The sequence below is a fragment of the Malus sylvestris genome, chromosome 5 (genome assembly GCF_916048215.2).
Source record: "Malus sylvestris chromosome 5, drMalSylv7.2, whole genome shotgun sequence".
Taxonomy (NCBI): domain Eukaryota; kingdom Viridiplantae; phylum Streptophyta; class Magnoliopsida; order Rosales; family Rosaceae; genus Malus; species Malus sylvestris.
Genome location: NC_062264.1, coordinates 42,037,505 through 42,050,436, shown reverse-complemented (window position 1 = coordinate 42,050,436; position 12,932 = coordinate 42,037,505). Strand labels below are relative to the sequence as shown.

General features: G+C 37.5%; 3 protein-coding genes across 4 annotated transcripts in view; all 3 read right to left on the bottom strand.

Moving 5' to 3' along the window:
- Positions 1–12,932, bottom strand: part of LOC126623518 (probable LRR receptor-like serine/threonine-protein kinase At3g47570) — a 31,680-nt gene that overhangs the window by 12,862 nt on the left and 5,886 nt on the right. The window lies entirely within an intron of this gene.
- On the bottom strand, positions 3,263–6,467 carry LOC126623520 (O-fucosyltransferase 8-like). Its single transcript, XM_050292424.1, has 10 exons — positions 5,812–6,467; positions 5,625–5,714; positions 5,430–5,529; positions 5,267–5,337; positions 5,048–5,136; positions 4,787–4,907; positions 4,569–4,712; positions 4,138–4,472; positions 3,791–4,031; positions 3,263–3,710 (listed from the first exon to the last, which is right to left on the bottom strand). The coding sequence occupies exons 1-10, from the start codon at positions 6,199–6,201 to the stop codon at positions 3,402–3,404; spliced, it is 1,890 nt and encodes a 629-aa protein (XP_050148381.1). The 5' UTR covers positions 6,202–6,467; the 3' UTR covers positions 3,263–3,401.
- Positions 7,546–12,396, bottom strand: LOC126623519 (probable LRR receptor-like serine/threonine-protein kinase At3g47570). Of its 2 annotated transcripts, XM_050292421.1 has the most exons (6): positions 11,783–12,396; positions 11,556–11,627; positions 11,380–11,451; positions 10,912–11,271; positions 8,361–10,376; positions 7,546–8,059 (listed from the first exon to the last, which is right to left on the bottom strand). In XM_050292421.1, exons 1-6 carry the CDS (start codon positions 12,354–12,356, stop codon positions 7,692–7,694), a joined length of 3,462 nt encoding a protein of 1,153 aa, XP_050148378.1. In that variant the 5' UTR covers positions 12,357–12,396; the 3' UTR covers positions 7,546–7,691. The 2 variants fall into 2 exon arrangements, with proteins under 2 accessions (XP_050148378.1, XP_050148380.1); XM_050292423.1 differs by lacking the exon at positions 11,380–11,451.

Below are 12,932 nucleotides of genomic sequence, written 5' to 3'. Positions count from 1 at the left end.
TTTAAGTCCTGAAAGGGGCGCAAAACAAACATGAGTGGACCAAGTTGATATATATATATAATAAAACAGTTATCAACATGCTAACCCCCAGGTTTTATGAAAACTCATATATCATGATAAAATAGGTTTTTCGAAACCTAGCATACCATGCAATGTCTCAAATCATAACTCGTATGTAATAATCACTAGTAAATGTCCAATATCTCTTCAAGCCCCATGCCGGCTCCCCGTCCCTGTGCTAAATAGCCAGAGGAAACACAGTCCAGGCCCTATGCCAACACCAATCCGTCACCCAGGACAGACCGGAATCTATCCCTACGTCCCGTAGTGGAATAAGGACCACAAGGTAAGTACAAAACCATTGAACATATATATATTGAAAAGCAACTTCATAGTATAAAGTCATCCATTATCTAGACTATAAAGAGGTGATCGAAACATGTTCTAAATATTAGATCGTCATCCATTAGATATTCTATAAGAACATGGGTTATAAGAAAAATAGTAGTAATTCAATCTAGTCTCACTAAACATGTTATCTCAAAGCGTTTCATAGAACATAATCATTAAATCATGTTTTTCATGTATGCATTTCTACTATCAAAACATGCATTTTTAGAAAGGGTCCACTCACAGTACTTCGCCGCCGAAAAGTCACGCAACTAGCGAAGACAGAAACGCCACTATAATTGCCCATAAGCATATAAATGGTACATTTAGTCAAACTCTACTCAAATGATTTAATTTGGGATAACGGACTTTCAAAATGGATCAAGGACGTCAAAATTAGCCTAGGAGGGGTCTCGGACGAAACCTGAAAAAGTCAACCCGGTCAAAGCCAAAGTCAACGTTGACCTAGTCAACAGTCAAACCGAATCAAAGGATCCGGGTCAAGGGTATTAGGTTGGACCGGGTTGGGCCTAAAGGGTTTGGGTTGGACCGAGTTGGGCCTAAAGGGTTTGGGTCCAAGGGTTTAAAAGGTTTGGGCTTGAAAGCCCAGCCTAAAGGCCTTTGGGTTTGAAATAAAATAAATAGAAACAAACAAAATAAAAAGGGTTTTGGGCTTAAGTGATCCAGCCCAAAGGCCTGGGTTTGGGTTTCAGACTTGGGCTTGGGTAAATGGGTTAATGGGTCGGGTTGACCCATTTCCAGGCCAAGGTTTTGGCCAGTTTATGGGCAAACTTCAAACACTCATAACCTTTTCATTACTCAACCAAATCGAGTGATTCAAAAAGTAAAGTTGTAGTACCCAGCGAGATGAAGAGATTGATACCTTGCACGCCAGCCAAATTGCCGTGTTTTGGCCAAACATTGCCTCGAAATGGGCGGTGCTCGCCGAAAAATTTGGAAAAACTACTCCGAGCTATTTTCTGCGATTCAAACGTATACACAACTTAAAACAGGTTTCGACCTAACCCTAAAACACATCCCAAGGGTTTTTAGAAGCTTACCAACATTGGAAAATCATGAAACCCATCAGGGAAGACGATGAACAGTACCAGCTGAATGGAAGATAGGGGTTTTGGGTGTTCTTTCTTTGTTTTTTAGAACACAAGGGTGATGGTGATGATGTTTTGTCATTGTTGTGGTGTTTGATGATGATGGAGATGAGGGTGTGCAGGGAGGAAGAACACGGGTGAGAGGAGAGAGAATAGAGTGAGGGAGGGAAATAAGAGAGTTGTGAGAAAGATAGAGAGGACTCACGGGCCCAAAGGGAAAAGAGAAGAAAGGGGGTCGGGTAAGGGAGACCAAAAAGGAACGAGGGCCCCAGGGCACACATATTAAGACCCAAAAACAATTTTTTAAATTAAAAACCAATGTTATTTTTAAAATCGGGGGTGGGGTGTAACAGTACCTCTTTGCCTCTTTCAGATTCTTTGGATGTTTTTTGGGATATCTATGTGCGTAAACCCTTCTCCCATCAGTTGCACAATCTCTAGATTTTTGCAGGTCTTTCTACTATTGCGGCTATTTGGAAGGCTCGAAATAAGTTTATTTTTTATGGCCGACCACTCAGTTTTCATCGTCTCTGCATGTCTATCAACTATGCGATTGTTCATGGTGGAAAGTTTATTCCTGGTTACTCTCAGGGTTTTGACACTCGAATCATCTCTTCAATAGGGATCCGACCTTTCTCTCGCAAGGCGCCTACTATTCTTCATGTCCTTTGGTCTCCTCCTTAGTTTCCTTGGATTAAAATTAATACAGATGGTTTATTTAAAGGAAATCCCGGTCCTACTGCTTGTGGAGGAGTTTTCAGGAATTGCCATGGTCATTTTCTTAGTGGTTTATGCCAATGGATTGGTTATCGCAACTCTTTTTTTGCAGAATTATCTGCAATTATTATTGGTGTAGAGTTTGCATATCAACTAGGTTGGCATTGTCTTTGGTTGGAAAGTGACAAGCTTTAGTGTTAGTTCTGCTATTCAATCTTCTGATTTTGATCCTCCATGGCCTCTTCGTACACAATGGTCTATTTGTTTAGACCGCATCCAGAAAATGACTTTCTACTCATCTCACATATATCGGGAGGGAAATTTTGTTGCAGACAATTTTGCTAACATGGGCTTGTCTTCTCCAACTTTAACTTGGCATGATTCTCCTCCGCCAGCGGCTCGTGCTGCATTGTTTTAGGACTATGTTGGCTTGCCTAGTTACTGCTTCTCAAATTAATGTGCATCTTGGCATCCAGGTTTAGACCTTTAGGTTTGGTTTCAGAGGGGTTAGGTTTCATATCCCCTCCTCTTTTCTTTGTATCTCTCTTGTTTTCGTTTCTAGAAGGGTACGGTTTATATCCCCCCTTCTTTTTCATGTATTGTTTTTGTTATCTTTGTTTTATGAAAGGTAAGGTTTATGTCCCCCCCCCCCTAACTAGGTGTAACTTCTTTTTTCGTTATCAATAAAATTTCTCTCATACCGTTGAGGTTTCCCAAAGAAAAACAAAATCTTTCAAAGTTATGTTTTTATTAGCTGCCTAGTAACTATAGTCTTAAGTATCTACCCTATCAATGTATTGCAATCTCTCTATTTAAAGGACTTCATATGTATGTTTAAGGAGACTTGAATGAATAAAAAAATATATTTGCTCTGTGCAATTGAAGTGAGTGAGTGTTTTCTCCTTCTTAAATCAAGCGTTTGGCTTGGTTGTGTCGAGCTACTTCATGATTAGCGGCGTCGAGCGAGCTCCATTGCCCATGGTTGAGTTATTTCAATGAAAATATATGGTTAATGTTTCCAGAAGCGTGTTATTTGAAAGAGAACCTTTAGAACTAATGCATGCAGCTGCCACACTTTATATACCACCGCCGGGAAGAAAATAAAAAAAGAGTGTTAGATGACACCAAAAAATAGAGGTATCAATGACTAAAGAACATCGGAAGGGGTTGTCTGATCGAGCGAAGTTAGCGAGATTTGCACATGCACTGCGGGCATCTTGGCTGCCGATAAATGCTTCGACCGAACCTCCTCACACGCACCCTTTGGCCTTCGTCAATCATCTTTTTTACTCTGTCTTCAAAGCTGTTCCACCCTATAGTACTATTCTCAGACAAAATTGCTGCTAGCCTCTTCTTGTTTGGCCGCAAAGTAGGAGCACCGCCAGCACCATAGTAGGTTCGAAATCCAGACACTAGGGAGGATAGTTGGCTCCCAGAGTCGGTCATAGCAAACACATCGGCTGTTGAACAGGCAATGAAGTCTAATGCTGCTAACTGCACCAGAAATCACATTGTTATAATATGAAGGGTATATTACAATTTACTGGTGAAAGTAGTAGACAGTGCGCATTTACCTTAGAAGAGAAATTTTGAAAAGGTGCAAGTTCGCTCGGTGTGAGGAGAGTTTCCTTGGTGACCAAGTTAGGGTAGAGGCTAGTGAAGGATTTCATCCGAGAGCTTCCACCGTATATTTGAGAACCAGCTAGATAAATGTAAGTTACATGCTTAAAACCTAAACCAGCAAGAACTAGTCCGGCTTCTTCTGGTGCCAATGGACACCTCCCCAACATTCTCAACTGTCTTGGAGAAACTGCCCTGCAAATTTTGGTAGCACAGAGAAAAAGCATCGGTTAGAAAAAAAAATTGTCTTCACACGAAATTAGAGAAAATAACACCTAAAAAGGCAATAGAAGATAAATACTTTGACTTCTTCAAGCGCTTAATGAGCACCGGAAAATGGATTTCCCTGTAGGCTTGGAGTTCCTTTTTCTCACTTTCTCCACCTCCGAATTCACACAGGGAGTAGGCCACCATGTCAATCTCAAATCTTAAGTGTAGAGCGAGATATTTCGTTGGGCCTCTTGCAGCAACATGTACCTTTGAGGGAGTTTTTTGCATGAAATTTCCAAGCAATTGTTTGTCCAACATACTCAAAGCAGCATCATAATTCCTTAGCCTTCTAACCAACAGAGAACCGACTTGTTGGATTTTAGGTCCAAATTTCAAAGCATGAAAGTTACATTTGCATCTTAATCTCTGCAACAGAGATTGGAAAATATGTTACACTGCCATTTCATCTAGCCAACAATGTCCTCTTATTAAATGTCTATATACATGTGGTCAAGTTATAACCTGAAGCTCAGAAGGCAATGGATCAAAGCCTAGTCGATTTCCATATCCGAGGAAGTGAACAACTTGATTTCGCAAGAGAAGAGGAAGTACAATTCTGATATAATCAATTGGTTTTGCCTCCTTCACAAGATCTGCATCAGTAATCTGCAAAGAGGAAAAGGTAATCAGTTTACAAATTTGATGCGGAAATGATGTAACAAAATAGGAGGATGACGTACAAGGCTACCAATTGCGTCAATGTCTAGTGTTTTCAAATGAGAAGGAAGTTCTTTGACTATGTTTACTTCATCCTTCAGTACATCTATAAAATACTGTTCTTGGTAAATATCTTCAAATTGGCTGCAATAACATGAACAAACTGAGCTTATCAGTACACCGAATACATCAGTGAACTTATGCATCAATAATTTTTTCAAAACTGCAACATCAAGTTGAAGCTGTTAATGATATTTGAAGATGATCAGATAATTATCTCAAACCTTGGATCGTTCCATACATTGCTGTAAAGAAATCTTGGAAGAACAAGAGTAGCATTAAGAAGAGATGCCACAGCAATAGCATTGCAAATCTGTAATCATCATAAGAAGAATATGTATGTAAGTTCAATTGAAACACTCATCTAATGAATGAACAACCACCTTATTAATTTTACACACGCACTTAGATAAGGATTAAAACTTCATCACAAGAAGACTTACAGCAACTCGTTGTTGATTGAGACCGCCATTTGCACTGACTATTATGTATCCATTACTTTTCTTGTATCTCCCTGAGAGGGAAGATCAAAAACTAAATAACTAAGTAACAGGGTAAGGGTTTTAATTTTAGAAAACAAAATTGCGAAAAAAAATTAACAAATACCTAGGCTTGCCGAAACTTTTCTGTCTGCACAAGGTTTCCATGCAGCAACCTGCTTATATGGTTCCTCCCATAAAGTCAACGACTCTGGCTTAAACTCTTTCTAAAGCAAAAGATTTACGTGAGTAAAAAGAAAGATCCTGTAAACAAACTTAACAAGCTTATCTGAGTCAAAAGATCATAAGTTAAGAAGAAAACCTCTGCAATGGCGTCTTTCGCGACCTTTAGAAGCTGGTCATACATATGTACTGGTGATTTTTCTTTCATAATGTAGGCATCCCTGTCCTCCTTCGGAAAGGAATTGAAGTACATATTACAGACGTTATGAACATATAATATAGGATGATTTGAAAATTTTATGGCAAGAATTGTGTAGGGTCTTTACCTTAAACCCCTGTGGATTTCTTACATAATAAGTTGAATTCTGAAGAACCATCGAATAAAAAATAGACACTAGAAAAGAATCAAGCAGGAGAAGGAAACCCATCAACGCAAACACAATGATGAATGATCGCACATCTTTTCGAAGCCACAAATGCTTTTTCCCCAGGAAACTCCCTTTACAGGTACCATATTTTACAGAATCACTTCTCACAGTATGAAAATGGTCATTTTTCAGACCATGAAGGAACAACATTTTGGAATTCAAATGGTTATCTCCTCCTGACATTCTCCTCCCAACATTAGAAGGATCATAGTCTTTAGTCCCTGATGATAAGTTATCGTCAATCTGTGGCTCGGGATGTGGACTTCTCGGAGACCCTTGTTTCCCCATTAGACTCTATGATCTTTCAGTAATACTACAATATAAGCAGCACACAATTTTCTTCACCATCTCTAGTTTCCGAAACGGTCAAGAAATTTCTGCCAATAAAGTAACTGAGAGCAAAAAAATACTTCAGGAAAAAACGCTGGAAACAACTCTAGAAGCTTGAAGTTGCACCACCACCCTCTAAATCTAATAATCTATGATATTTTTGTTTTCCAAAATCGACCCACCAACCATTAGACCATGTAACGAAAATTCAGGTTTGGTGTTACACATTGACATGATGACATCAAGGATGAGAAAAATATAAGGTCGGAGCAGGACATTGAAGGTATGAATTCAAAGTGAAGATAAGAAGTAGTTGAAAGTGGCAACGTAAGCAGATGAGTGAAATGCAAGCGAAAAGTGAAAACTCAGCAACACCAATTTTTTATTTTTTTGGATAAACATCAACCATATTTAACAAACCAAACTTGTAGACAAAGAATTTTTATAAGTTATATATATATATATATATATTGGCCGGGTCCTTTCAACCAGCAAAGGCTCAAAAAACAGTTGGGACTATAACCCTCTATTAGGAGAGGTTTTTCATAATGTCAGAAATACGGGGCGTAATATCACACATCATAAAATAATTGGAGGGATATGAAAAGAAAAACTTTCCATCAATTATATAATAACATGTAATGTTTTGCACCATGTTCCAAACACACTGAAAAATCTCTCATTTGTTAGAATGTAATTTTATAATTTGGGCTTATTTATGATTGGATGAGTACCACATACAGGAGGAGTCAGATACATCATTAGAGCATCTATTCAGATGTTAAATGTAAAACATTAAAATGATATTTGATGAATTATGTAACGATTTGATATTGTGTATCATTTTTCGCTCCATAAAAATACCATTTTATAATTTTTTTTCCATCTCTTTATGGTGTTCAGTTATTGAGACAATCAATTAAATACTTGGAACACACAACATTTATTATGAATTGCATGACATCTATTAAAAGAATTTTGTTGCTAATTTTTTATTGTTATTTGTCTATGTGGCAGTTTTGACATTTTCTTTAGCAATTTTAGAGCCCAACCACCTATTTTTGATTGTTACTTTTCATTTGCAGGAGCCCAAGTAGTAAGTTGATTAGAAAAAGAGTCTTCATTGAGGAAAATATTTTCCGCGCTCTTTTTCTTTCGCATACTTTTATTTATTTATGTCTTTGATTCACATTTGATTTATTTAATATAATGACAATAAGAAAAATCGAGAGTATACTGATTATAAAACGATTACAACCAAACAGATAAAAACTTGATCCGAAACATATGAAGAATTAGACAAGTCAAACAATTGATAATAGTAATAACTAATTGTTGCTTCTTGTTCTTATAGTGTGACTTACTAGAGCATGGTACGAAGAAATTAGAAGAAATCTCTAAGGAAAAGTAAACAACGACAATATTTGGGAGAAACAAAGATGCTAACATTACACACTGTCTCCTACAGTATCCTTCAAAAGCTTGGTCTTCATTTTACTAAGGATGGCTGCAGCATCACGCATAGTTATCCTCTCGTGAGGTGATTCTCTACAACAAGCTAGAGCTAATCCCATAACGGAAGATAAAAAATCCCCCTTCCGCACAAAATCATGATTTGCCTCCTTCTCGAGTAAATTGGCATCCACAACGTCAACTATTGCATCTTGGATTAACAAATTTGTAATCCATTGCTTCATATTCATTTCCTCAACAAACATCTCATCTGTTGGCTTTCTTTTTGTGAATATTTCCATGAGCACAATACCGAAACTGTACACATCCCCTTTTGTCGAAACAATTCCTTCTCTCCCATACTCTATATGCAATATGTATATAGTTAGTAAAATATAGAATGGGTATAGTACATGAAAAATAGGTACGTATATTATTTTGCAACTTCGTGAAATAGATAACTTTTTAAAATTCGGACATGTTTTAATTTTAGCATTAAGAAGTATACGGAAAATGAAAGTATTTTTGAAAAAATACATATATATGTGTATGATGATACGCAAACTTTATATGCAAGTACCTTTATACATGTGATACACTAGGATTATAAATTGAAGACAAGTGCATCTATAAAACTTAAAGATAAACTATAGTTAGCACATCACCTGGAGCCATATACCCAATTGTGGCTAGGGTCAATGTCTGAGTCATAGAATCTCCTCCTCCCAAAAGTTTTGCGATTCCAAAATCAGCGACATGTGCAACCATATTCTCGTCTAGGAGTATGTTACCCGGCTTCAAATCACAATGGACAATAGGTATTGGATAGCCATGGTGAAGGTATTCCAGTGCCAATGCAACATCTATCATTATATTCAACCTTTCTAGGATACTCAAAGAACAAAACTTTTCAGAATACAGCCACCTCTCAAGGCTCCCATTAGACATGTAGTTCAGTACCAAGGCTTTGAAACCAACTTCGTTACAACTATTGATGATTTTGATGAGATTCCGATGACGAATATTACTCAGCATTTCACATTCACTATCAAAAGTCTTGAAGGCCTCTTCCAGTTGTAGATTGAGAACTTTTACTGCAACATCCATCCCATTTGAAAGCGTTCCTTTATATACAGAACCAAAACCACCAGTGCCAATTAAGTTGCTTTCGTTAAACCCACTTGTCACCTTTAGAAGTTCTTGGTATGAAACTTTTCTCCAATGTTGGTCAGGCAACAAGATAGTATCTGTTGCAACTTCCACATTATTCCTTTTCATGCGTACTATTAGTAACGCTATAAAGGTCCCTAGGAGCATTGCTGACAATACCCCTGGAACAATATACTTCACGATAGATTTTCTAGCCTTCTTTGAATTTGGTTTCTCTGTACTGTTTGTGCATGGTTGAACATGGAGTCGCGGTGCACCACAAAGTGCAGCATTTGATGTAAATGATTGAGCAGAGAAGTTTTTGAAAGGACCACCTGTTGGAATTTCTCCTTGGAGTATGTTGATAGATAAATTTAGATACTTGAGATGTAACAGTGTTTCTAGAGACTTTGGAATCACTCCCGACAGATTATTTTTGGACAGATCCAAGAATTCCAGGCTTAGCATGTTGCCAAATGAACTGGGAATGTGGCCATCTAAATTATTATCTTTTAATGAAAGACTAACCAAATCCTGGAGTCCACCAATACTATTTGGTAGAGCACCAGATAATTGGTTATTTGATAAATCCATATCTGTTGCAACTGTAAGTTTTCCAATACTTTCTGAGAGAGGTCCAGATAGAGAATTGGTTGACAAGTTGAGGTGCAAGATATATGTGAGTTGCCACAAGGAAGGTGGTATTGTGGAACTTAACAAATTGGAAGCTAATGATAGAGTTCTTAGAGTTGCAACTAGATTACCTAAGCAGGAAGGTACAGAACCAGAGAGTTGATTACCACCCAAAAGTAATTCAGCTAGATTGTCGAGTTGACAAAGTTCATATGGGATGTATCCTTGCAACTTGTTATCGTTCAAATACAAACCTTGAAGATTCCCTAATCTTCCCACAGAAGTTGGAATTGACCCACTCAATTCATTGTATCCCAAGTCTAAGGATGTCAGCTTGCTCATATTTCCAATATCACTTGGAATGTTGCCCCTCAAGTTGCAATTGCTTATATCAAGATATTCAAGCGATGTAGAGAGATTTCCAAAGGAAACCGGAAGAGTGATGTTTAATGGATTTTCTGATAAAAGGAATCCCCAAAGATTTGTAAGATTAGCGAAACAAGAAAGGATGTTTACTTCTAGAGTTGAAGTATCAATCGCCAAATTATTTTTGCTTAAGCTAAGATACTCAAGGGTTTTCAAGAGACATAGCTTGGTTGGAATAAACCCATAAAATGAGTTCGTGGACATATCTAGCCTTGCAAGCTTAGAACCATTGGACATGAAGTTGGGAAATGGTCCACTGAGTTGATTGTCTGCTACAAAAAACTTTTGTAGGTCTGGCACCCCAATACCTATGTTTGCAGGAAGGCTGCCTGAGAGTTGATTTCCAGTAAGAGAAATTGCTATGGTCTTGGACATATTGAAGATTGTGGATGGGATGGGGCCATGGAGATTATTAACATGGAGTCCCAAACTCTGTAAATTTTTAAGATGACCAATTTCATCTGGTATGGTACCTGCCGCAATTCATATTCTCAGATGCTACAAATCACTACATATATAAATTAATGTAATATAACAGCAAACTCATCTTAGAAGACTATTAGTTAAAATTTCACATTTATAGTAATGATCGATTCACTAGTTTCACCAAATTGTTAAAGAACATATCAATAGAAAAGGAGTTGTAAAAAAAATGAGGACGAAGATGGGTACATATTCAGCTACAGAAAACATCTCGGATTTTGTATATGCTATGAAATTTCTTTATGCTGAAGACGGGTACTTTGTACTTTTCTTTTAATTCGGGCTTCCTTTCGCTCTTCATGTTGAACATGATGATTTCAATTTTCAATAGAATTCTCATTAATCATATCCCCAAGTTACGAAAAGCATTTTTTTTTTCTTTCTCTTTTTGACAACAGCAAGGTGAGAGAGACTTAAAATTGAGTAAAAAAATTATGAATCATTCATGAGTAAGTAACTATGACCGCACATTTAATAAAGAAATAATCATGATTGGAATAACAAAATATGTTACTTGGCAGGTACCTGTCAAGTTGTTGTAGCTAATGGTAATCTCTGCTAACTGGGTAGAGTTCCCGATACTTTTTGGTATGCTTCCACCGAAGTTGTTATAGTCTAATGAGAACTGAAGAAGCTCTTTGCATTGCCAAAATTTTGATGGAAGTGGACCATCAAGTTTGTTGCGAGCCAAACTCAAGATCTGAATACTAGGAAGATGCTGACAGAAATCGTCCGGAATACTACCAGTCAAGTGGTTTATTGTTAGAGCCAAAATTTTCAAAGAAGACATGTTGAAGACCTCCAAAGGAACAGGCCCTTTTAGGTCATTAACCTGCACGTACAACTTCTCCACCAGATCTTTACTACCAATCAAGTTTGGAATTTCTGAAAAATCAGTACATACGTGTTTAAGTCATCAGCTGGTCCTTATGATACGGGTTACATATAAATTAGTTTTCTTAATGCAGTACTGCAATGACAAAGTTTAGCTACCTTCGAACATGTTATAATCAAGGTATATGACCTTGAGCATGGTTAAGTTCCCGATTTCTCTTGGTATGCTACCTGTTAATTAGACAAAATATGTGCATGCCGGCCTATAGTTATGAAAAGTACCAAAAAAGTAGGATGCATAATCACTAGAACAATTTAAGCTGATCGAGTCATACCTGTGAAATTGTTGTGTCCAAGTAATATCTCCTCCAGCATTTTTAGTTTCTCCACTTCTCTTGGTATGCTCCCTATAAATTCAGGAACGCATAATATGTGTGCCGCAGAAAGAGAATAGGGGAAAAGAAATTAAAATACCAGATAAATACCAAGCATGGTGATAAAACTTAAAGCACAAGTAATGATCACCAAGAGTTCCATATAGCTTTGTTTGATAAGTACGTACCGGATAGCTCGTTGTTTCTTAGATCAAGTACTTGCAGTGCAGATAAGTTGAAGATAGCATTCGGTATGAAACCTGAAAATTGATTACCATACAAATCGAAGGTTTGAAGTTCAGATAAGGACCCGAACCATGACGGAATGGTTCCTATAAAGTTGTTAAAGCTGAACCTAATCAACTTCAACCTCCGTAGACGAGACAATTCCGATGGCAGGGTACCATGGAAACTGTTGTTTCTGAATTCCAACTGAACAAGAAATGATAGGTTTCCTAGTTGTGGAGGAATAGAGCCTGTGAGACCCATGTAAGAGAGATTCAAGGCTGTGACTCTAAGGTGGCCTACACCGCAAGTAACGCCAACCCAGTTGCAGATATTCGAATTCGAGGTAGACCAGTTGGTGGTCAATATGTTTTGAGGGTCACTAGTGATATGGGCTTTGAGAGCAAGAAGAGCAGCCTGGTCTGTGCTGATGTTGGTTTGAGCGGCTACTGTGCCTATTAATGAGTTCGGCATATACATACAACAGCTCAGGGCGAGCAACAAAGTTAACGACAAGAGGGAACGAGTTCTCGCCATTGTCCTATACAGCAAACATTTTCTGAAAACCAAGAAGACACAAGTGTGCAATTCGAAGTTCGTATTCATTATAAAACTTGAATTTATTGACGAAGACTGCTGAAAAGAAAATAATTTATTGACTAAAAGGAGCCAGATGTATTTTATGGAATTTAAGGAGTGGAAGTAATGCCTTCGTTGATCCAACTAGCTAACATGTACTGTGCCAAAGTGGACTAAATTAGCAGTATCCGAAGTCGACTAAATTATCAATACAATACTGTGCCAAAGTGGACTGAATTAGCAGCATCCAAATGCCGGCCAAGGCGTCCTTACCATTCCCAATATACTAATTAATAATATCTTTGACTTTAGAATAGTGCTCACCTGAACAATGACGACCCTTTGAGCTTCTTTTCCTGGGGATTTTAGGAATTTCATGATTGTAACCATTTATCATACATCGTACAGTTAAAAATATTTTAAAATATAAAATATAAAATAAAATTTAAATAGTACCTAATAATTTATTACCTCACGATATAGAATGAACAATCACGATCACAATATCTTTAAGATCTCAATAAAAGAATCCGG